Source organism: Pituophis catenifer, unplaced genomic scaffold (assembly GCF_029215685.1).
Source record: "Pituophis catenifer annectens isolate HBS135680 unplaced genomic scaffold, rPitCat1.0.hap2 SCAF_3, whole genome shotgun sequence".
NCBI lineage: Eukaryota > Metazoa > Chordata > Lepidosauria > Squamata > Colubridae > Pituophis > Pituophis catenifer.
In genome coordinates, this window is record NW_027256883.1 from 21117998 (window position 1) to 21144388 (window position 26391).

The 26391-nt window shown below is 38.6% G+C and overlaps 1 protein-coding gene across 1 annotated transcript in view; it reads left to right on the top strand.

Annotated features, from left to right (window-relative positions):
- CSMD3 (CUB and Sushi multiple domains 3) overlaps window positions 1–26391 on the top strand; it is a 700075-nt gene that overhangs the window by 422074 nt on the left and 251610 nt on the right. The window contains exons 12-14 of the mRNA XM_070942050.1: window positions 5690–5802; window positions 22895–23077; window positions 25583–25909. Of these exons, the coding sequence (XP_070798151.1) occupies window positions 5690–5802; window positions 22895–23077; window positions 25583–25909 (623 nt within the window). The remainder of the gene's footprint in view (window positions 1–5689; window positions 5803–22894; window positions 23078–25582; window positions 25910–26391) is intronic.

The window sequence follows — 26391 nt, forward strand, 5'->3', positions numbered from 1 at the left end:
AAGACGTTGGGCAGCCTCTTAAGTTTGGGAATTAAATTAAATTAACATTTTAATAATATAATAATAATTTGATTTGTTTTCTAAAGAATCTCATTTTCAAAAGATATGCACACATATTCTTTAAAAATGCACATTGTTCTTCTACAATTATGTCCAGTGTCCACTGTTCTGTGTTCCAAACTCTTGTCTACTTTGTTTTAATTATTTTTGTTAAATGCAAAGAAGAATTATAATCTTTCCCTATCCATCTCATATAAATGCACCACATATATATTAATGTATAAGAACAGTTCATTCCTATTTCTCACTTTCATGCAGGGGACTGAAGGCCAGATATGGCTTTTTCAGGCTCGTGCCTCAGCATGCATATTTTCCAATGAGACAAACCAACAGGAAGATCATTTTATTACAATTTATCAGAATATTCAGACAAAAGGGATTCCTCTCACTCAAGGAGGAAACCCCAATCTTTAGCTTAAAGGTAAAGGTAAAGGTTCCCCTTGCACATATGTGCTAGTCGTTCCCGACTCTAGGGGGCGGTGATCATCTCTGTTTCAAAGCCGAACAGCCAGCGCTGTCTGAAGACATCTCCATGGTCATGTGGATGGCATGACTAAATGCCAAAGGCACACGGAACGCTGTGTGGTCCCTATTTTTCTACTTGCATTTTTTACATGCTTTCAAGTTACGTGCTAGCTAACTGCTAGGTTAGCAGAAGCTGGGACAAGTAACAGGAGTTCGCTCTGTTACGCGACGCTAGGGATTCGAACCGCTGAACTGCCGACCTTTCTCATTGGCAATCTCATTGTCTTAGCCACTGAGCCACCACGTCCCCTTTAGCTTTAGTTTATCTTTATCCCCTTTATCCTTAGCTTACATCCCCTTTTATAGTTTACATAACAAAGAATCTGAAAGAGGAAAGTTGATAATAGCATACATGTTTATTAAAATGAGGTCTGAAGTCTGAAGGGGAATAAATTGTAAGGAAAAAAGTTGTTTAGGGTTCACAAAAGAGATAAGCCAGACCCCAATTTGTACTAACAAACTTTTGTTATCTGGAGCTAGTCTCCAGCTTGTTTATCAGTTTAGGAATGTTAAAAGCTAATAAATCTGAACATCACTTTAAAAGAGAGAATATAAATGAGATTAACATGCAAAGTAACTATGTTAGTTAACAAATTACAAAACCCATGTCCTTTGCCCCTCAGAACAGTCATAATATCTCATTTTTGCCAAGACCTGGGAATCACAGAAAGCAGAGACAGCTTAGCTTTGAGAATCCATGTTATATGGTTTCTTAATAAGCAAAGTTCACCTGGTTGAAAGATCATATTGAGGCCTTGTCTATTTCTGTCACATCAGTCAAAATCCATGGATTTTCTGGAATTTCCCTATAGCAGGTAATAAGCCTGAACAAGGATAAGATTTAAAGGCAACCGCGACTTATTCTAATTTCTACACTTCATTCAGTGAGTTGATCTGAGTAGTATGGTGCCCTAGACGTGGAAGTCTGTGAGGTCAGGAGACTGTGAGTTCAACCCTAGGTAGTGGCAGATTCTTCTCTCTCTAGGTGCAAACAGAAAATATTTGCTGTGAACGCTGCATAGGCATCAGGAATCTAGCCAATAAACAATCAGATCCATTTGCCCTGACTCCATCCCGATGCAAGGGATTACAGGGTCACTAAAAGAAAAAAACAAAATTCAATGAGTTAATGTAGCTATTATACATTGTTGTTGTATTTTTCTGCTTGATAATTCATCCCATCTTCTCAAAGATTGAAGAAGAACCATGACCTCTTGATGAGATAAAAGAGGGAATGTTGAAAATATTTCTTGAGGAAAGGATTTTGAATTTCACCAACTAAGATTTTCTCAAAACAATGTGTGATTTTAGAATGGATCAATGTTTATGTTATCTAGTCTTCAGGTTTATATTTATATTAAACCCCTTACTTACTTGTATTTCCAACAAATGTTCTCATAAAAATTTCTTCTCTTCTGAGATAATATCAAGAATCAGTACATCTTAAATACAGATATAATATTCCGGCTTTGCTTGTATAGATCTAACCATATTTCTTCTAAATATCATGCACACTAGAAGGATGTGAAGTTACATAACTGACTTGCAGAATCAATTCACATATTTTTTTGGTTCTTATTCCCTTGTTTATTGCATAAAACTTTTTTTTCTTTCCTATTGCTGTTAAATTCTTAAACAATCTTTTTGATAATAGGAAAAGATAAAATCAAATAAATTTTATCTTTTCCTATTGTCTAGTGTTATTTATTGTGTTACTGAAATATATGTATATGATTGTAGAATAAGCATCTTTTTTCATGTAGTTTTCATGAACATTTTTGAAATTTAGATTCTAATTGATGTTAGAGAAGTATCATTCATCTCTTATTAATAATATCATCCTTCGATAGAGATGAGTCTAAGGATCTGAATAGGAGTTGAATAGAAATCATGATATTGAACACGGAGCGTGACTCACATGGTTAAGATGATGGGATGGAAAATACAATCGAGATATGAAAAAGATGCAAAGTTATATGGTTTTTATTTGGAGATGACAGAATTGGGTGAGATACTCACAGGAACAGATGAGAAAATGATTAAAAAATTCTATAGTTATTTACTTGGAGTTAAATTAGAGGAAGAACAAGTAAAAGAAACAATGATAGCATGGACAAAAGAAATTGGATATACAATAGAATTAGATAAATGGCAGCAATTATGGAAAAGAAATTACAAATTAACAATGGCTACAGCATATAAAGAGAATTTGTATAAAATGTTTTATAGATGTAACCGGAAAGATTGGCAAAAATGTTCAAAGATAAATCAAGATGCTGGGATGGAGGTTAGCAAGCCCATGTTTGAGACTTGAATCTCTGTCCTTTGTCCAGTTCCTGCTGGGGACATGATAAAGAGTTCCCAATGGGGTATCCCCCAGGCAACAGTAATGTCATCAGCTAATCTTTTCAATCCGGAAGTGCCTTGGTGCTTCTGACACAGGTGCAAAAAAAATGACATTGAGCTTCAATCTGATTTCATGTCATGATAGTCTTTAAATTCATCTAATACAGTTTTAGTTTTATAATTTCCTAATATTCGACCTTGCATACTTACTGATTTCTCTGCTCTCTAACTTCTCAATCTCCCTTAGATAAATATGTGTAATTTTTCTCTGCATGTCTAGTCTAGTTTAAGATGCTAATGTTTTGTAGCAGCCAGTTCAAAGCAAGACATACATTTAACAAGACTGATGAAATTACACTGATTTGTTATGAATGCAAATGAATGTTCTATCTCCCCCTTCCCCTTATCAGAGTATTATTCAGAGCGTTGTTAGTTTCATGGTAAAGTTACCACTATATTATAACAAAAAAAAATATAGTAGACAAAAATGTAGATAATTTGCTGATTTTTTCCCCAATTTGTAGTACTGTCAAGCTGAGCGTAACTGTCTCAAAGTTATTTCATGTTCCAATTGCATTTTTAATCTGTTTTGCAAGATTTATTCATTTATATATATCTTTTTAATATGCCTGTGAATTCAGGCAAACATTATAGAGACTCTTTGGGGATACATTTTAATGTATTTTCTGTAAAAAGTAAAATAAGGTTCAATTTTGTTGTAAGAAGAGGTTGGATTACTGCTATTGAGAAGCTGGAAGTGAATCTAGGAAGTTCTAGGACCTTCTCAAATTTTTGGTCTTTTGAAATCCAGTGAAATGCCCAGTTAAATGATCACTAAGAGCATTTATTTTTAGTAATTAATAAAACCCCTGAAACAATATTTTTATATGGCTTTATATCCTCAGGACTGATTGCTAAAAATTCAAACCAATAAATTATCCAAATTTTAAATTTTAAAGTGTGTTTTAAGAGTGGAAAGAGGAGAAAATCTTCTAAAATAAATAATAAGACATATGTCCTTCCTTCCTTCCTTCCTTCCTTCCTTCCTTCCTTCCTTCCTTCCTTCCTTCCTTCCTTCCTTCCTCGGTTCTTCTGGGTTTTTTTAAGGGTATCTAAACATATTTCAGGTTTTGCACTCCAACTTTTAAATATTTCCTGCCAAAAATTGTCATAAATGTGGTCAGAATAGACCTGAAAGCTGAAAGGGAAAAGTCTGAAGAGTGAATAAGGTCTCAAGTGCTTGTTCCTGTCTAAACTGATTCAAGTTTGGCAAATTCAGTAGAATCTAGCTCTAGATACACTATATCAAAAAGCATTCCACTTTTTGGATAGTTATGAGAATACTTGATATTACGAGAATAAGAACTACCCAAATTCACTGGCAGGACAGTAAGATAATAGACTTTTCCTAAGGGAAAAGACATCAATTGTCACGCTCAGCATGTTTAAACATGTTTTTCGGCTGACAAAAAGAAAAACTGAAGAGAGATCAAATTGTACGATAATACCTGAATGATTCAAAGATCAAGATTGCTGGAGGCCAAAGTTGGTTTATTTAATCAAGATTGAACTAAGATATATTTCCACAGCATACTGGAAACTGTTATGGACTTTTTACTGATGCCCAGATTGAAATGTTAATGATTTATAGATTTGCATATGGATAAAGGATAAATTATGGGAAGAAAAGATACTTGCATGTAGTTTCATAGGAGTAAAGCATTACTAAGTTTGTATATGTGATAAAGATCAGAAGTCACTTTACTGCATCATAGTAATGTGATAGCATTGCATTGTTTTTAGAAAGTCCAACAGAATGTTTTCATATCAATTAAACACATAGCTTTAGCTCTTAGACAATGGTATACAAGTTGCAATTATTGGGTTCAAAAGGCATGCTAAGCTAAAACTGAACACTGTTATGGTTAATGTATGAAGCCAGCATGAGTAGGTAAACCTATCAGAATATAGTATAATTTATGTCTTTATCAGCCTTCACTATTTTAGTTCCATCTGAATCGTTTGTAATAATGTGAAGGCAAAGAAAATCTATGATTCTCTGATTACAGTTCTCATGAAAACCTATTCTTATTTTGCCAGCTGAACAGCTTTCTTTTGAACTCTGTGTCAATGGCAAGACTTAAATAAAAATGTTTGCATGCTGTGGCATTAGGATATTATACTGTTAAGTAAAGTTGTTAGTCGACAGGTACCTATAAGATAGCTTCTCTTAATAAGGTGTGTGTGTGTGTGTGTGTGTGTGTGTGTGTGTGTGTGTGTGTGTGAGAGAGAGAGAGAGAGAGAGAGAGAGAGAGAGAGAGAGAGAGAGAGAGAGAGAGAGAGAGAGAGAGAGAACCAAATGCTGGCATGCAGTTACTCACTTATGGAAAACAAAAAAGATTTTCAGTTAGTAATTTCTTCTGATTAGTCTCTTCTTCTCTCTTTCTCCCTCTCTTCTCTCCCCTTCCCTCTCTCCCTCCCCCCCTTCCCTTCCCCCCTCTCTCTTTCCCTCCTCTTCCTTCCTCCATTCCTGTCCACTCCCTTCTTCCCCTTCTTTCCAGTCTTCCCTTGCCTTCTGTTGTCCCCTTTTTGGCGATTATTTTCTTTTCTTTTTTTCAAATGCTAGTATGCCATTAATATGAAGTTCTAGCTTTTAAAGACTAGAGTGCTATAATCAACTTCTCTGCTTGATTTTTAAAAGAGCTTTATTTCATAGCCAATTTACAGCTAATGGACTTTTTATTTTGTTTATGATTAGATTAACAGGAAGCTTTGTGCCGGATTTAATCGTTAGCATGAACAATCAGATGTGGCTGCATCTTCAGACTGATGAAAGTGTGGGCTCAGTTGGTTTCAAAGTTAACTACAAAGGTAACTGGAATCCCATTAGAAATTGAACTAAAAAAAGAACACAAATCTTGGCTTTCCTGTGGAAATTATATTAGCATCTGTGTTGTTTAAAATATTATCTATGAATACATAATTAAACAAAATACACATATGTAATTTTTTTTAAAAAATAGAACACTGTTATAAGTCAATGTGAATTATTGCTTGTAGGGTTTCTTTCTTTCTTTCTTTCTTTCTTTCTTTCTTTCTTTCTTTCTTCTTTCTTTCTTTCTTTCTTTCTTTCTTTCTTTCTTTCTCTTTCTATCTATCTATCTTTCTTTCTGCAAGTTTTAGCAGCGGGAGCTTATCTTAAAATTCCCAATATAATGTTTGATTCTAGGTATCTCAGATGATGAGTATGTAGTTCTTTTGTCTTAAAAGGAATGAAGTCATAGGCATTTTTATGCAGACTCAAAAAGCCATGCTATCAAATCTTTATTTATTTTTCCTTTTAATGAATGATTCAGGAGGGAAGTTACGAGCATTCTTGGAAATGTCTGTTGCTTTTCTACATTTTATATGTTTCTGCATAGAAAAGAGAAGAGAAAGAATCCTCCTGGATTTGTTTCTGAATAGCGGTCTGAGTTATTGATCTTATGCAGTATACCTGATTAATATTTCTCTTCAGTTGGTTGGTTGTAGAAATGTATCCTGGCAAAAGAATGGAAAAGCTACAAGGCTGGCTAATAACAAAACTGTCAGTAACACAATTCTCTAAGCAAGCAGACTTGAAAACGTGTTCCTGTAGTGAATCAAGGGAACATTACATACACTTGACTCCAGTCATTCTTTAAAAGAAGAATAGTTTTTGTGTTTGAGTTTCTGTGCTATTCTTGTATCATTGTAAGGAAAACTAGAATTTGGCAAGTCCCCCCCTTTTTTCCCCCTGGGGAGCAGAAAGTAAATTTGCTAGATCCCTATATAAATATGCTTAGTGCTGAGGTGGCGCAGTGGTTAGAGTGCAGTACTTCAGGATACTTCTGCTATCTGCCGGCTGCCTGCAATTTGGCAGTTCAAATCTCACCAGGCTCAAGGTTGACTCAGCATTCCATCCTTCCAAGGTCGGTAAAATGAGGATCCCAATGGTTGGGGGCAATATGCTGACTCTGTAAACTACTTAGAGAGAGTTGTAAAGCACAGTAAGGTCGTATATAAGTCTAAGTGGACCAAGATAAAGAGCCTTGGTGGCACAGCGGACTAAAGTGCTGTTAAGTAGCACCAGCTGCCTGCAATTACTGCAAGTTCAAATCTCACCAGGCTCAAGGTTGACTCAGCCTTCCATCCTTTCGAGGTAGGTAAAATGAGGACCCAGTTTGTGGGGGCAATAAGCTGACTTTGTATAAAAGAGAACACCGCTTAGGGAGGGCCAAAAGCCCTATTAAGCAGGTATATACAAAAGTATGAAGGCTATTGGTTAATGCATTGTAAGCCACTCTGAGTCTCCAGAGAAGGGCGGCATATAAATAAATAAATAAATAAATAAATAAATAAATAAATAAATAAATAAATAAATAAATAAATGCTATTGCTATTGCTATAGTGTTTATTATAAAAAAATATTTACGATAAATCAATTTCATATTTCTATAGTCTATTGGTGTCCTTTTATTCTTTGAGTTTGCATACTGAAGAATGTTCTAGCTTCGGAAACTGGGGTCAAAGGTGCCGGTTTGGTTTGGTAGAAATACAGCCCTCTGAGAAATAGACAGTCCTATTATTATCTTAATTCCCAAACACCTTAGAATACCTTGGATAGCCATGAAAACAAAGTAATGAGAAAAAAAATGCATCATAGATCAACCTAGAGTTTTCACATGAGTCACAAATGTCCAGGCTCATATTATCCTACATTAGAAATATTAGTAAAGACTGTTATAGCATTCTAGAGAAAACAGTAATTCTGGGAAAGATGGAATAAAGAGAAGAAGCAGACAACCAGCAGCAAAATGGTCTCAGTTACAGTATGGATGGGTCACTGTTGGAGATTGAATGATCAGATTGAAAGCAGATAATTCTAGGGAAAATCTATGTCATTGCTAAGTGTTGATACTGAGTTAATGACTTTGACATCATCAAGATGCAATTTTATTGCTTTGGATTAGTTTTGATGGTCCTGAATTGTTTTTTTTTCTATTTGTTTATATTAAATTGATTGTTATGGTCATCAAACTGAAAACCATGACACTATGTGTCTAACATGATACCACAAAGTACAAACCAAACACTATAAAAACAACAACCAGAACAAAATGTACTTCATATGGAAATTACGGAAACTAGCAACCAACCTATCTGGACTCAACTAACTTCACAACTTCCATGCCTGAGAATGCACTTATGCTGCAGCAAGTCATTCCAGAAAAAGCAATATCTGCTTTAAGATATTGCATACAAATGTTCCATTATACATTATAAAGATATTGAACAGTTAAAATAGCTAATCAAAATTTTATGGGGGAAGATAATATATGCTGCCACTATACAAATAACTACATGGAAAACATTATTTTCAAAGATCTTTACTGGAAGTAGATTGGTTTGGTGAAATTTCCATTTTGTTAAGCTTATCTAGTGAACTTGGAGAATTACTTTTTAAAATAATTCTGAGGTAATACCAGGTGTTGTCTTACAATTTTATTTTTCTATGTAAAGTCAACATGTAATATTATTTATATCATCTCATCTGTTTGAGAGACTCCCTGGAACAGATTGGAAGAAGGCAGAGGGGACCAATTTATATGGAACTGAAATGAGATTGAATGTACCAAAATAATAGAGGAGTTTAATAGCATGCATAGCTAGCGCTATTTATTTTTACTCAATAACAATGTTTTATAATACACTCCAGAATGAGATTTATGAAACTATCTCATCAGAGAACAAACACGTTCCCTAAATTTGATTTGAGACTTTTTAATAATCTAAATATCATGGATTGTAACATGCTTGCTTTTCACTGCACAGATGTATAACTCAATTCATACAGATGCTATTTTTATTGGAAATATCCAATGGTGTCATTATATAATCAAGCTAGGTTATTGGAATATATTCTTAGTTAATATATTACTTGGGTCTATATTCCATGGCATTTGTGAATGTATTTTGTAAATAGATGCCTAGGGCATGTTTAATTATTCATAAAATTGATTATTTAATTAATGTTCTGCAAAGGAGATTTGAATATGTCACTTTCCACTTTATTTCACAGCTTTTTAATGAAGTTACAAAACAGTGTAACAGATATAATTTTATAGTTAGAAAAAATGCTCGTAATAAAAGAACAAATATACATATACTGTAACTTTCTGATTTTCCTGTGCTGAGGATAGCTCTGGATTTTAAAAACAATACTAAAAAGAATATGCATGTTGTAATTAGACTACCACCTGCAAAATAGTTATATTATTACTAATCACAATCTTACAGTCATTTTTTTAAAAAAATCTGTACAATTTAATGTACACTGAGAAAAGGATGAAAGCATTGTTATAAATAGGAGGCAAAATAAAACAAAAATAATGTCATATATTATGGTGATGACAAATAGAGAACTGGAATTATGTCAGCAAATGTCAACAAGACTGCTACACAAATGGGATCCTAAAATATTATAGTGATTCTGCTTGTATTATAAACCACTGTTAAAATATCCGATACAGAATGAGTTCCCACCACCGAAGGGAAAAAGAGTGAATATTAGCTTAATATTTTGAACTCATTTTTAATTATTTTGACACGACTCAGAAACAGAATGGCAGAAAACAACTAATGATCCACAATTAATTAATTTATTTACCTACCTCAGACTAATTTAAATGTTATAGATTTTTTCTTGTTGTTAGTTGCGAAGTTGTGTCTGACCCATCACGACCCCATGGACAATGTTCCTTCAGGCCTTCCTGTCCTCTACCATCCTCTGGAATCCATTTAAGATCACGCCTACTGCTTCAGTGACTCCATCCAGCCACCTCATTCTCTGTTGTCCCTTTCTTCTTTTGCCTTCACTCTTTCCCAGCATTAGGCTCTTCTCCAGCGAGTTCTTCCTTCTCATTAGGTGGCCAAAATATTTGAGTTTCATCTTCAGGATCTGCCTCTCTATAAAGAGCAGTCAAGGTTGATCTCCTCTAGGACTGACCGGTTTGATCACCTTGCAGTCCAAGGGACTCATAGGAGTCTTCTCCAGCACCATAGTTCAAAGGCCTCAATTCTTTGGCGCTCAGCCTTTCTTATGGTCCAACTTTCACAGCCATACATTGAACTGGGAAAACCATAGCCTTGGCATAAGATTTCTGTATGCATGTAAAATTTGTCTCCAGATGGTTTTTCTTTCTTTCTTTCTTTCTTTCTTTCTTTCTTTCTTTCTTTCTTTCTTTCTTTCTTTCTTTCTTTCTTTCTTTCTTTCTTTCTTTCTTTCCTTCCTTCCTTCCTTCCTTCCTTCCTTCCTTCCTTCCTTCCTTCCCCTTCCCCTTCCCCTTCTCCTTCTCTTTCTCCTTCTCCCTTTTTCTGCCTCCCTTCCTCCCTCCCTCTCTCTAATTGTTTTTGGAGAATTATGAATTGTTCCTTTGGAATATACAGGTCTAGCCATTCTGGGATGATACACCAGTCCACTACAAAAAATCTTCTGGAAATGGAAGTTCCACATGTCTTGGGACTTTTTCAGCATAGATTTATATGATTAGAAGAAAAAAATTGAATGGTTTGGATTTTCATGGAATATTGCATCTCTGGGATAGAACATTCTGCCCATTAATAGAGGGACAGAATACATATCAACACAAGGTCACGTGTTGAAGCTGAATTTGAATTGGACATGGGACAAATTGTTTTAGATCGGTTCTGCTATAGAGTACAATAAATCCTAGGCAACCTGGATCATAGAGGCTCTTTGGTAACTTCATCATGTCCTTTTCTATTTAATAATTTCTATGCTATCATTCAGTTGCTTCATCAAAGACTATGGTTTGATTAGTACTTTTAGTTCTGTGTCATGATGGTGGATTATCAACCATTGGTCTGGCTTTTTGATGGAGGCAGAATTATTAGTAATTTGTGTGGGAAGGGAAGTTTCAGTGGTGATTTTTTTTAACTACCGGTTCTGTGGGCATGGTTTGGTGGGCATGGTGTGGCTTGGTGGGCGTGGCTTGGTGGATGTGGCAAGGAAAGGATACTGCAAAGTCTCCATTCCCACCCCACTCCAGGGGAAGGTTACCACAAAATCCCTATTCCCTCCCCACTCCTGCAGGAAGTGTATTGCAAAATCTCCATTCCCACCTCACTCTGCGGTCAGCCAGAGTTGGTATTTGCTGGTTCTCCAAACTACTCAAAACTTCTGTTACCAGTTCTCCAAACTACTCAAAATTTCAATTACCGGTTCTCCAGAACCTGTCAGAACCTGCTGGATTTCACCCCTGGGCTGTTTGTGATGCTGTACTGAATTTTCTTTTTACTCCAATCATTATTCAGTGATGCATTCCATTACTCTATTCTGAATAAGCCAAGCCTTTGCTCTAAGTCTAAATTATTTCCTCAAATTGCAGTTTACAGGAGAAGATGTTTTTTTCCAAATTAGGCCTGCTGGAATAATAACCTAGAGAAATGACTACATTTACAGATTCCTGGCTTGCATCTGGGATTAACTGCATTTATCAGTATTGCTTATCAGAAATATATCTGCTGCATATAATATAGAATGTGGGTTGCAGATATAATATACAACACAAGATGAAAACATTCAGGTGGACATGGATATGATTCATAACTGCAGATGTTCTCATTAGTTTAGAACGATGAAGCATTGAAGGCTGGTTAAACTGATATTTGTAGCAAATTAAAGAAGAATAAAACAATATGACCCTTTCAGACATATCTATCTACTTTCTCTTTGAAATACAGCTCCATAAGATGTATTGTAAAAATTGCAGTTGCGTGAAAGACCTGAAAAATTATCTCTCTCACTATTTTTTCAAATTTCACAGGAAAGTAGATTTCTATTTTTTTTTCCTCTTTCTTTCCTTGATGTAGTGAAAATTATTCAGAAATGAATAAAATCTTCAACCTGCTTTAGAGCTTCATATTGGGAATCTTTCTGAGTTTCTGCAATTTATGCATAAAAGTTCTTTAAATCAACCCAGCAATAGTTTCCAAGTTGTATTTTAATCATTTTTTTTCTATTAAATTTAAACCTGAGTGTCTGCGAATGTCATAATTATCAATCAAACAAGAAATAATTGACATGGATATATAGGGGTTCAGATTGTTTTATAATACCATTCAGAATTATCATAAATTTCATGCACTTTTTTTCCTATTTTTTAATCTTAGAACAAAGATTATAAATATTGAAGATTATCCAGTTAATTGCTCTTATTATTATGAGCTGTCTGTGGACACTTTAGAGAGGTAATTTGGACTAGTGTTAAGTTCTAGACCTAATTTAGGCATGAAGCTAGTTGGATGATTTGGGGCCATTTATTTCCTCTCATTCTATGAAAGAACACAAGAGCAAAACATCTATGAAAAATCAAGAAAGTTGGCAGGAAAAGCATTTGAAAAAATCCTCCAATGGACTACATTCCCCATAATCTCTCCCATGTCTGATGTTACTAATACAAACCACCACATAAGGATCTGTGTTTACTACAAATCAGTGGTGGGCTTCAATTTTTTTTACTACCGGTTCTGTGGGTGTGGCTTGGTGGGTGTGGCATGGCTTGGTGGGCATGGCTTGGTGTAAAATCTTAATTTCCTCCGCAATCCAGGGGAAGGTTACTGCAAAATACCCATTTTCTCCAGATCAGCTGTGACTTGGGAGGCAGAGAATAGATGGTGGCAGAGCCAGTCAGAATTTTTACTACCGGTTCTCCGAACCACTCAAAATTTCCGCTACCGGTTCTCCAGAATTGGTCAGAACCTGCTGAAACCTACCTCTGCTACAAATAGACCTCCAGTTATGACCAGTCATTCACCAACCATTCAAAATCACTATGTACTGAAGAAGGGGACTTCTGACCAGTTTGAAAAGTTGCAGCCACCACAGCATCCCCCACAGTCACATGATTACAATCTGGGCATGCCCCAGATCACAATCACAACATTGCAGGGAACTACAATAACATGATTGCAACCTTTGCAACCATCCCTGCTGGATTCTCATGAGCAAACTCAATGCCATCAGAGAAGATTGATTGTTGTCCAGGGGTGAAATCTACTTACCTTCCCTACCAGTTCGGAAGTGCAAACATCACGTGTGTGCTTGGACCCTCTGCACATGCACAAACCCTTCTATGCATGTATAGAGGGTAAAAAACAGTAGTAACGACAACCGGGTGGTGGGTGGAGCCTCAGTTTTCTGAACCACCCACTGCCACTCCGAACACCCCTGATGTTGTCCCTGTAAATCACTCCTGTTGCCTCAGTGCTGCCTGCACTTCCCCCTATGTTCCTTACCTGAGACTTCCACCTCTTGCCACTTAATGCCCTTCATGTCCTGGGATTATAATGGAAACCAGGACTGCCAGGATTACTATTCCTAAGCAATATTTTACAGTCACATCACTTAGTGGCAGCAATACTAGCTCCAATTGTTATTATAATCTGAGGACTAACTGTAATTCATGTTAGTTATAAAAGAAAGAAAAGAAACAAATTCTTCAGCTTTGGTTACAGACTTTTGAAAAACAGCTTTTCCTTGCTGCCTTTTAACTTGGATTGTTTATCAATGTTAAATGCCTGCATCTTGCTACTGAGATTAAACCTTTTTTTGGGGGGGTGGAGGAGAGGGAGGGAGGGAGAGGGAGGGAGGGAGGGAGGGAGAGAGAGAGAGAGAGAGAGAGAGAGAGAGAGAGAGAGAGAGAGAGAGAGGGAGAGAGAGAGAGAGAGAGAGAGAGAGAGTCTAATAACTGTGTAAACAATTCCTTCAAGGGCTATTTTGTTTACTCTTTTTTTGTTTGTTTAGGCTGCCATCTAAAGTCATTCCATTTCATTCCTTTCATACACACATTCTTTAAAGTTTCAGTGAGTAGTATTTTCCCCCCTTTTCTCTGTAAGATAAATAAGGCAGATGCCCATGTGTTCTTAGTAGTAGCAAGCTCAAATTGTTGTCTACGTTAGGCTTGTGAGCAGTGGTGAAATCTGAACCGGTTTGCTACTGGTTCACTGGCTGCGCATGCACGCTGTGTGCGCACATGCACAGTGCACACCATGCACCAAATGTGAGGTGCGCATGCGTGCATGCAGTGCACGCCAAAAGGAGGCATGAGGTAAATAGAACAGTGTGGGGGATGATCAGCTATGGCGCACAATTTTTTTTTTTTTTTACTTTTAAAAGCATTTTTTTACAACCTATTCAACAGAATAGTTTGAAAAAAAATTATTTTAAAAGTTTTTAAAAAAAGACTCTGATGATCAGACAGCTCAGCTGTGATCATCAGAGCCTTTTTTTTAACCTTTTAAAAGCATTTTTTTAAAGAAACGGCAAGCGGGCAGGTGGCAACCCGGCGATTGGATGGGCATGGGCGGGAGGCCAGGAATTTTTGCTACTGGTTCACCAAACTACCTACCGCCATCGCTAGCAGATTGGCTGATTCAGTCCAAACCGGGAGCATTTCACCCTTGCTTGTGAACCACATGTCAATCAAAGCCACATAGTTGTAAAAGGATTGGATTTCCTCCATAGTGAAGAAACATTTAAGATAGATAGATAGATAGATAGATAGATAGATAGATAGATAGATAGATAGATATTTCACAGAATGGAACAATTGTGAATCTTGTAATGTTTCTCAGACAGCTCAAGTTAAACCTTGTGAAATCAAGTGATTCTCAGCTTCTGAGAATCAGGAGATATTCACATCACTTGAGTGGCAATGGTATAGAAATAGTTCCATGTTACTTCCCCACCACCACCACACATTCCCACTGTAGTGTACAGTTCAAAGGCTTCCTGAGGGTCTCCCAGTACTAACCATATCTGATCCTGGTTGCTTTTTAGGATCAGAGTTTGCTGCCACAATATTTTAAATAAAATTTAAAAGTGATACATTACTTTTAATGTATCCTTCTCTTAGCCTTCTCTTGTGTGTCTTTCTGATACAAGGCATGATAACTCTTCCTTGCGTCCAGCAAATGCTGCTGTTTGCCATTCTGGTTTGGGTTATTGAGAGATATAATCCACGGTTTTGAGGAGCCACCATGATAAGAAGGTCAGCGCTGCTGCCTCATATCTAGACAAAATGAATTTTCCGTCACTTTTATCCAAGGCAAAACAGAAATGATAACATTTTAGCACCTTTTCCAAAGCTTGAATCAATTTGATTGATCCATGCACTGCATTTTTTATCAGCATTAAATGTTCAGCATGTTAGAAAAATATTCAGTCGTCTGTGAACCAAACTGTCAGTGCCTTGATTATTTATGCACAAAGTCTATTCTACTTTTTCTTCTTCTAACCTTTGAACCCCCTAAATTGATGAAATGTTCTACTTTTTTCTACTTCTGTACCTTCTAAGAGCTTTCCCCAAGCTTATCCTTTTTAAATAAAGTAGAGCTAATTTTAGTTCCATTATTTGCAATAGATCCTTGAAAGCTGGTAGGTTTAGCTCTTTTCAAGATAATTAAAAGACATAAAGACAATAAAACTGGAAAAAAACTCTTTTAAAAATGTTTTTTTGAATTAATATAAAACTATACCTCCTGACTCTGAAGCACCTTTAGAAGCTCCAATATCATCCTAATTCCATGATTCCTAGCTAAAAATTATAAATTTGAGGAGCTCAAGTTCATTAGGTCTTGATCCTAGGGAGGCCACTGTACCTCAGATAGCCGGTTGTGAGTCTCTCCTTGTGAAGTGGGGCCATGGGAGGCAGATGGGCCTGCTGGTTACGTACCTGGCTCCTTGCTGCGTGGCAGCGGCCCTGCCCGAGCTCCTCAATGTTATAGCCGGGGTGGTGGTTGATACCCCCAGGCTTTTAGTCATGGGGGATTTCAACCTGCCGTCCATCGGTGAAGCATCTGAGGCGGCTCGGGAGTTCATGGCTTCCATGACGGCCATGGACCTGACCCAGTTAATTCAGGGCCCCACTCACATAGGAGGAAACACGCTGGACTTGGTTTTCGTCTCTGGTCAGTGGTTGAATGGCTTAGATACAGGGGATATAGTTATTGAACCCTTGTCATGGTCAGACCATTCTCTCCTTAGACTTGACTTCCTGACCGCTATGCCCCACCGCAGGGAGGCGGAACCAATTAGGTGGTTCCGCCCCAGGCGCCTGATGGATCCTGATAGGTTCCGAATGGAGCTTGGGCCATTTCCTGAGACTCTGGCACGCGACTCGACTGAGGACCTGGTGACCGCCTGGGATAGGGCGGCCGCTGGTGCTTTAGATCGGGTCGTGCCTTTGCGGCCTCTGACCCGGCGCCGAATCTGCCCAGCTCCTTGGTTCTCCGAGGAGCTGAGGGGGATGAAACGCCGGAAAAGATGCCTAGAGAGTAGTTGGAGGGCCAGTCGCTCCGAATCTGACCGTACACTAGTGAGGTCTTATATCAAGACCTACTTAGTGGCGATAAAGGCGGCGAAGTGTAATTACTTTTCCGCTCTTATCGCGTCGGCAGAAAATCGCCCAGCTGCCTTGTTTAGGGTGACTCGCTCCCTTCTCCATCTGGGAGCGCGGGAAGACCCCTTGCAAGGTCGTGCTGAGGATTTTGCGCATTATCTGCACGATAAAGTCGCTCAGATTCGGGAAGGCTTGGACTCCGACTGGGTAGGTACGGGCGGGTTGTCCGAGGTCTGTCTTGAGACGGTTATCTGGGATGAGTTTGACCCTGTGACTCCCGAGGACGTGGACAGGATGCTGGGGAGGTTGAACGCAACCACATGTTTATTGGACCCGTGTCCCTCCTGGTTGGTGCTGGCTACCCGGGAGGTTACACGAGGCTGGCTCCAGAGGATTATAAACGCTTCCTTGAGTGAGGGGTTCTTGCCTCCCGCCTTGAAAGAGGCGGTGGTGAGGCCCCTCCTCAAGAAGCCCTCTCTGGACCCAGCTGTTTTAGCAAACTATCGTCCAGTTTCCAACCTTCGCTTTCTGGCGAAGGTTGTTGAGAGTGTGGTTGCGCGACAGCTCCCCCAGTACCTGGAGGAAACCGTCTATCTAGATCCGTTCCAGTCCGGCTTCAGGCCCGGGTACAGCACGGAAACGGCATTGGTCGCGTTGGTTGATGATCTCTGGAGGGCTCGGGACAGAGGTTGCTCCTCTGTTCTGGTCCTATTAGACCTCTCAGCGGCTTTTGATACCATCGACCATGGTATCATGCTGCGCCGGTTGGAGGGGTTGGGAGTGGGAGGCACTGTTTTACGGTGGTTCTCCTCCTATCTCTCCGACAGGTCGCAGTCTGTGTTGGCTGGAGGGCAGAGGTCGACCTCAAGGCACTTGGTTTGTGGGGTGCCACAAGGGTCGGTCCTCTCGCCTCTCCTGTTCAACATTTATGTGAAGCCGCTGGGCGAGATCATCCGTGGTTTTGGGGTGCAGTGCCATCTGTACGCTGATGACACCCAGCTGTACATCTCCACCCCAGACCACCCCAACGATGCCCTTGAAGTGATGTCCCGGTGCCTGGAGGCGGTGCGGGTCTGGATGGGGCGGAACAGGCTCCGACTCAATCCCTCCAAGACTGAGTGGCTGTGGCTGCCGGCGTCCCGATATAGTCAGCTGGTGCCATCGCTGACTATTGGGGGCGAGACATTGGCCCCCACGGAGAGGGTGCGTAACTTGGGTGTCCTCCTGGACGCACGGCTGTCCTTAGAAGAGCATTTGACGGCCGTGGCCAGGGGGGCTTTCTATCAGGTCCGCCTGATACGCCAGTTGCGCCCCTTTCTGGATCGGGACTCCCTATGCACGGTCACTCATGCCCTCGTTACTTCCCGCCTTGACTACTGTAATGCTCTCTACATGGGGCTCCCCTTGAGGAGCACTCGGAGGCTCCAACTGGTGCAGAATGCGGCCGCGCGGGTACTTATGGGGGCGGCATGGCGCTCCCATGTGACACCTCTCCTGCGCGAGCTGCATTGGCTTCCAGTGGTCTTCCGAGTGCGCTTCAAGGTGTTGGTTTTCATCTTCAAAGCGCTCCATGGCTTAGGACCCAGTTATTTACGAGACCACCTTCTGCCTCCGATAACCTCCCACCGGCCAACACGCTCCCACAGAGAGGGTCTCCTCAGGGTGCCGTCTGTCAGGCAATGTCGGCTGGCGACCCCCCGGGGAAGAGCCTTCTCTGTGGGGGCACCCGCCCTCTGGAATGAGCTGCCCCCAGGGATACGACTAATCCCGGATCTCTGGACCTTCCGCCGGGCCCTGAAGACGTTTTTATTTCAGCAAGCCGGGCTGGGTTAAAAATTTTTAATTGGTGAATTTTATGGGTAACGGGGTTTTAAATTGGAGAAGCCTAAGATAATTTAATTCTGTTTTAATGTATTTTAATATTTGTATTGTGTGTTTTTAATTTTGGCTGTTCACCGCCCCGAGTCCTTCGGGAGAGGGGGCGGTATAAAAATTTAATAAATAAATAAATAAATAAATAAATAAAATAAATTACATGGCCCAATCAAAGCAGCGTCCCAACTGGAGAGGCCTCCCAGTTCCAGCTCACCAGGTGCAGGTCAAGATGTCCTTGACTCTCTGAGAAAAGAATGTTATTATGACTATATATCACCCATGCTCCATACAATCCCCCCTCCCAGTTTCCCACAGTAGTAAATGTGGCAGGCCTGAAGGCCCAATGCAAAAGATGGCTTCCAGGCCTGAATCATCCTGGTTGCTCTGCTCTGCATTTTTTCTAGAGTCTCAACATCTTTTTTAAAGTGTGGTGACCAAAACTGGATGCAGTATTCTAGGTGTGGTCTTAGTAAGGCTTTATAGAGTGGTATTAGTACCTCACTTGATCTTGATTGTATCCCTCTGTTAATGCAATTTAGGATTGCAAGGACCATATTTTAACATAGATCCAAACTTTAAAGTTATCTGAGCCTAACTCAGTCCTTCAATTAGACGGGAGAGTTTAATATTTCCAACAACTTTCTACTTCCCAAATTTTCAAACCAACACTCATTATTCAGGCAAGACTCTTTCTGGCAAGAACATAAATAAAAAAAAAATGCAATAATAACAAAGAAGAAAAGGTCCCTAGTCTCCTCTGGCTATAAGTCAGTTTTGAATGATCACAATTCTCCACACCTGTTGAGTGATTCATTGCTGCTTATTTTATTTAGAAAATGCACATGGCATCTAGTCTCTTATGTTAGGTGGCTTACACAAACATCAGTGATGTTCATTAAAATATTTTTTTTTAAAAAAATGTAAAAACACAAAAGCTAAAGTAGCAGCATTAAATATCATGGTAAAACATTGCTTTTGTGGTTCCTCCTAAACTATAGAAAAGAAGGGACTTGTTGAATTTCACTGGCAATTTATTCAATAATATAAACATTTCCACAGAGAAAGCTGTATCTGTTGATGATATTTGTATCCAAAGGCATTAATAACTTGAATATGAGAGATGCTAGGCTATATAGCTCTGAATGTAGGTTGACTAATTCAAACAAAATAATATAAACCTGCTAAAGTGGCATCTGGACAAGTTATGTGCATGATAATTTAGCACAGAGAACATTTTTAAATTTAAATGAATTGCATGTTTGATGTAATACAAGGGACATGGTGGCTCAGTGGTTAAGACTCTGAGCTTGTTGATCGAAAGGTTGGCAGTTCAGCGGTTCGAATCCCTAGTGCCATGTAAGGGGGTGAATTCTTGTTACTTTTCCCAGCTTCTTCCAACCTAGCAGTTCAAAAGCACATAAAAAATGCAAGTAGAAAAATAGGGACCACCTTTGGTGGGAAGGTAATAGCGTTCCATGCACCTTCGGCATTTAGTCATGCCGGCCACATGACCACAGAAACTTCTTCGGACAGCCCTGTCTCCTCGGCTTAGAAACAGAGATGAGCACCGCTCCTAGAGCCGGAAACGACTAGCACGCATGTGCGGGGGAACCTTTACCTTTATGTTTGGTGTACTGGTTCAAGAGTTCAAAACCAGACAAGTTGTCATGTTCTTATCTATATTAATAAAAATAGATGGAAAGTGAGAGGAAATTTTAAATGGAGAAAATTTCTAAAATGATCCTTGAGCTCACATAAACAGGAGGTCCTCTTCTAGACTTTTAGATTACAATGAGATCATAGGAATTCTGATGTAGTCCTTTGAATCATGTGGCCAATAAACAGTTATTTACAGGAATATATAATGCATAAATACAAGCTTTATGTGACTATGGCACAAATAATTTGTTATGAACTGATTAAAACTGTAGGAACATGTATGAAAATCATTGGAAAATATTCTGAAGTTTAAATATTTTGGTTCACTATTGCAATTGTACTTTATTTAGTGGTTCAAGTCTTTTATAATTACCTGGGAGATTATGTATGTATGTATGTATGTATGTATGTATGTATGTATGTATGTAAAGATTACAGGTGCTGGGAGATTTCTTAGTTATTTATTTTTCAATGATATCACTCCCACCTCCTCCCCCCCCCCAAAAAAAAATCCCTATATAAATGAATTTCAGATCCCCAGGGCTCAGATCCTCATACTATCATCCTAGCTGGGAGAAGGATATCTTTTTAAAAAAATGAATCTTAATATGTCTTTCTAACAAAATAAATGGAATATTGGCAGTGGTGGGATTCAAGTAATTTAACAACCGGTTCTGTGCTCTAATGATTTCTTCCAACAACCAGTTTGCCAAACTGCTCAGAAAGTTAACAATCGGTTCTCCCGAAGTGGTGCGAACTGGCTGAATCCCACCACTGAATATAGCTGGTAACAATTCTTATTTTCCCATGTGGCTTTCTTAGAGCAGGATAGGCAGTCTGCAATCTGTTTTTGGTGTTTGTGGTATTGGTCAAAGTCTTCTTCAGACAATTGATTCAGCCTAGTATCTTCCCTTTCAACCTGCTGAGTAGGAGAAGGAGGTGGAGAAGGAGGAGGAGGAAGAAGAGATAATATTATGTCTTGACACCTTTTAATTCTATTCCAATTCAAAGTGGCTTCAGTGGAATCCTTGATGATCACTGAGCTTGTTTTTTGCTTGCAAGGATTTTATTACTGGACTAGGTAACATTATCAATGCTAGAGAGTATGGGGTTTGCTTCCTGTTTATATACAGTAGCTTTCTCTATTTCTATTGGGGGGGGGTGTTCCCTTCCTTGGTTGTTCCTTGATTACAGTATTACTTTCTGTTTCTCTGGTGTTAATCTCTTGGTCTTGACTGCAGGAAATAGCATATTCTGGTCTTTCTGTTTCCCTCTAGGTTTTTTTTTTTTTTTAATGATTTCAATGGACTTCTACATTACCTCTGAAAAAATGTGTCCTTTCGCAGAACAACTAGCTTTACAACTATTAATATATAGAATGCAATACACGGAAAAGCAGTTGTTAAGATAAACTGGAGAATCACAATCAATGTCAAAAATGTAATCAGGATACATGGGGAAAGAGAAGATATCAAAAGAGAGTGTGGTTTTTTTCCCCAAATGCCCAAAGTTATTTTGAACAAAATATAAGATTAGAGTTGTGTGTACATCCTTCCCATTGTTGGAACAATGTAATTGATAAAATAGATTTTATTCTTCTCTTTCTTTCCCTTCTCTGTGTTTTCTCCCCATGTTTCAGACTGAACAATCTTTCTTTTTCTGCTTTCCATTTCCCTTTACTGCCTCTCCTTTTATAATACAGAGATCCAATTAGTTTAATAATGATTTTACATAGAGTTGAGGACAATCACTTGAAAGCCTTTTCCTGTACAATTGGAATTGCTTGTCTTCTTGTTCTACTAAAACAAAATCCAGACCTTAAAAGTCACATTTGCCCAGTAAAGCATGTGGTGTGAGGAAGGGAAATATCTCATGTGGTTTGCTAATTTGGAGATACATCAGATTTCATTTACATTGTTATGCTCATTGGACCCAATGCAGTAACTAGATCTGATTGCAAATATAAATTCATCTTGGGGCTTCTAATAATTTCATGTGATGAGTTATCTGAAAATCCAATATGGATCAAACTAAAATAATTATTTCAGTAGTAATTGAGATTATTTACACATATATGATGATTCTGGCAATGTAAATCTTAAAGTACTTTCTTTTTTCATGGGTTGTGCGTGCTCATTTGAACCATTTTCTACTTTTTAGATAAGAGATGCTAGTGCTACAGTCGGTATCTTACAATTATTGCAATAGCACTTAGGCTTATGTGCCACTTCACAGTGCTTTTACAACCCTCTCTAAGCGGTTTACAGAGTCAGCATATTGCCCCCAACAATCTGGGCCCTCATTTTAGCCACCTTGAAACAGGGGTGGGTTTTAAAAATTTTTACTACTGGTTCTGTGGTCGTGGCTTATTTTGTGGGCATGATTAGATGGTCATGTGACAATTCTTTAGGATTTAGAAGAGGTACTGGTCTACCAGACATTTAACTGCTTGCAGAGCTGTACCGGTCTACCCATTTGTTCTTGGAGGCACTGGTCTACTCATTTGTTTTTGGAGGCACCGGTCTACCCATTTATTTTTCGAGCACTCTGGTCTACCACTACACTTCCTTTTAACACTGATCAGCTGTAGGGCGGCCCTTTGAAGCCCCACGGCAAGAGTTTAAACAGTTTTTTTCCTTCTAGCTGATCACCTGGGACTCAGGAGGCAGCGAAAAATTGGGGGCGGGGCCAAATAAAAGGTAAGAATAATGCGGGGGGAGGGCAGGAGGGCCCAGCTCCCAAACAAAGAGAACCGGTTCGGTGACGTCGAACCGGGCCGTACCGGGAGGAACCCACCACTGCCTTGGAAGGAGGAAAGGCTAAATAAACCTTGAGCCTGGTGAGAGTCGATCTGCCAAATTGCAGGCAGCTGGCAGTCAGCAGAAGTAGCCTGCAATACTGCATTCTAACCATTGCGCCACCGCTGCTTTTAGTTAGTAGTCAGTATAGTTAGTTTATTGACTAGTAACTTGTGTCTTTTTAAACAGAAATTGAAAAAGAAAGTTGTGGAGATCCAGGAACACCACTGTATGGCATCAGAGAAGGAGATGGGTTTTCCAATCATGATGTGTTGAGGTTTGAATGCCAGTTTGGATTTGAATTGATTGGAGAAAAAACTATTGTTTGTCAAGAGAATAACCAGTGGTCAGCAAACATACCTATATGCATTTGTGAGTATAAATTAATATATTCCAATAATTTAAAACTTACTGTATGTATATATTCCTGAAAAACTATTTTGAACTAAAATCTTTTTAAAAACATTTTTATGCTCTCACCAGACAATATTTGATCTTCAAACCTTCAGTATTTATGATGTATCTTACATATACTTTTATGGACAATTATAGGATTGGATAATTGCTAAAATATTCCTAATAACAGTTGACTTACAATGAAATTGTACATTCTTTCAATTTCTTTGAATTTTGTACTATCCCCAAATCTCTTTTAGTACATACATGATCCTAGAAACTTATATTTTGCTTGTCTGGCACTAATTCCACCCCAACCAAAAAAAAAATCATCTTTTTAACATAAACCAACCAACCAACAAAATGCAATATATCTGGGCTTTAAGCAGGTTTGGAGAAACCCAAATAAGTATTTCAGCATTCTATAAGATATTTTAGTTATTTTTTTAAATTTTTTTTAAACTTTTAGTTATTTTAATTTAGATATTTTAGTTATTTTAATTTATCTTTACGTAGTTATATAATAACGCCCACAACTGCTGCAATGTAGTAATTGAAATTATTAGTCATTATGGTGACTAATGTGGTAAAATAGTAGTATTAATATAAAATGTTGCCTGTATAATAAGGACATTTGAAAAATTATTGTGATTGAACCAAGTCCTGCTTATTTGTGAGCTACAAATTACCATGGTAACATTTATCTTTGGTCTCTTTACATGCTTGATGAATGATTGTGCATGTGAATAGCTTCTTCCCTCTAAGGGGGTGGATATAGGAGATAACCAGGCTAATTCTGAGGGAGGGAAGGGTCAAATGTGTTGTTGGTCATGAATCCTTGCGTGCCCACAAGAGATCTAAGTCCAGCCCATCATCAATTCCTTTCTATTCTTAACTCCTGTTAATTTCTCTTGACTGTTAGTGATTCAGATTCTTATAGAGATCTTAAGCTTGCAATAGATCTCTATACTTATTTGAACTGCCTGAAGTTTCTGATTTCCCCAGTGCTTGAAAGTGGGCATATGTAGCACTAAGTAGGTAAATCATAAAGCCTACTTTTATTTCACTGTAACAGAATTCAATACATGCTTTCTTCTACAATTTACAGTTAATAGGTATTAACACAGACAGGAAAACGATGTCAAGGACATGAACAAATTACAAATCATGCCAAAGATACTGTTAGATCCTGAATAGAGAAGTGGGGGAAAAAAAGAGGAGATGATGATGATCATCATCATCTATATCTAACAATCTAACCAATCAATTATCTAAACGATAGAATATCATTGCCATTCTTCCTATACTTTTTTAAAAATAAAGCTTCTTAAATGAAGGACAAAGTCAGAAAGGAAAAGCCTTTGCATCCCTAATATTTTATTAGGAGAATAAAACTAGGAAGGATCTTCTTTTATTTATAATCCTAATCAATCAGTACCAAGCACTGATGATGTAACATAAGGTTTGGTGATAAAAATGTCTGCAATAAAACCACCAAGCTTACCATGAACTCCACAGTTCAACCCTGAGCTATAAATATTGTGTTCCATTCAGTAATAGTTGTTTGGTTCATTTTTCATACTTTTCTTTCAATGAGATATTGCACCTAGAAAAAAAATTGGAAAATGAGATTTGGCAATGAGCTAATATAACTGTGATCAATCAGAATAATAATTCTCCTACCAGGATGAATGGAACCAGATAACTGGTTCCAACTAATGCGTACTATATACTCTAAACACAGCAAATGGGGCTGAATTTAGAGTTAGACAATACCCGTAAACTTTGGGTTGTCTTTTAAAAAAAGATTGCTGAATCAATCCTTATCAACCATTTTTAATTGTGGTTTTGGATGATCCTCTGGGAAGTATGGTAACATTGTATTTTATTTCATGGCAAACTAGTGAAAGATGTGATGAAGAAATAATTAAAAAAAAACAGGGGTGGGCTTCAAAAATTTTAGCAAGGGGTTCTCTGCCTGGTTGCTGGGTGGCGTGGCCATGGTGGGCATGGTCTAGTCAGCCTCCTGCACCATAGGGGGGGACTTTTTTCCTCCCTGGGCTCTGGAGGCTTTCCTCGGGCCTCTGAAAGGGTGAAAATGGTTTCCCCAGTCTCTGGAGGCCCTCTGAAGGCTGGAAACGGGGTCATTTCTGGCCTTCCTGAACTTCTGGTAGGCCCATTTTTCACCCTCCCTGAGCCTCTGTGCATGCCCTTACCTGTATCCAAAATGGGCTGCATGGGGACTTCTAGGAGGAGAGGAGAGGGATTTGGGGGTTTTCCGAAATCCCCCAAATGTACAGAATGCACAGAATCGTAGCTAGAGGTTTTTCCAAATGCCTGCAAACCCCCAGCAGCCTACCCCTGAAATAAAGGAATGAATAAATAAGAATATTGAAATAAAATATTGGGAGGAAATGCTCAGAATGTCAATTTTAGTTGGGTTCTTATCTCTTTTCTAATTTCTTTCCTGACTTTTGACAGTTCCTTGCCTATCTAATTTCACGGCACCGATGGGAACTGTTCTTTCTCCTGACTATCCAGAAGGATATGGGAATAATTTGAATTGCATCTGGACAATCATCTCAGACCCTGGGAGTCGCATTCATCTCTCTTTCAATGATTTTGACCTGGAATCTCAATTTGACTTTCTTGCAATTAAGGACGGTGATTCTCCAGATTCTCCAATACTTGGCACATTCACTGGAGCTGAAGTGCCATCCCATCTGACTAGTAACAGCCACATTTTACGCTTGGAATTTCAAGCTGATCATTCAATGTCAGGCCGAGGATTTAATATCACCTATAACAGTGAGTAAATGTATTTATTACATATTTAATAATTATATGCATGCTTTTATTTATTAATATTTTTCTGAAGATAGACAGACAGACAGACAGACAGACAGACAGACAGACAGACTTTATTGTTAGTACTATTAGGATTCATACCATAATAATTAACTGAAGGATTATGGTGTCTTCTGATTTCACCTACCTTCCTTCCTTCCTTCCTTCCTCCTCCTCCTCCTCCTCCTCCTCCTCCTCCTCCCCCCTCCTCCTCCTCCTCCTCCTCCTCCTCCTCTTCTTCTTTTCCTCCTTCTCCCTCCTTCTCTCCTTCCTTCCTTCCTTCCTTCCTTCCTTCCTTCCTTCCTTCCTTCCTTCCTTCCTTCCTTCCTTCTCTTTCTTTCTTTCTTTCTTTCTTTCTTTCTTTCTTTCTTTCTTTCTTTCTTTCTTTCTTCATCTAGGAACCACAATATCAAATCTGTGTGTCTTATTAATTTTTGATTGTT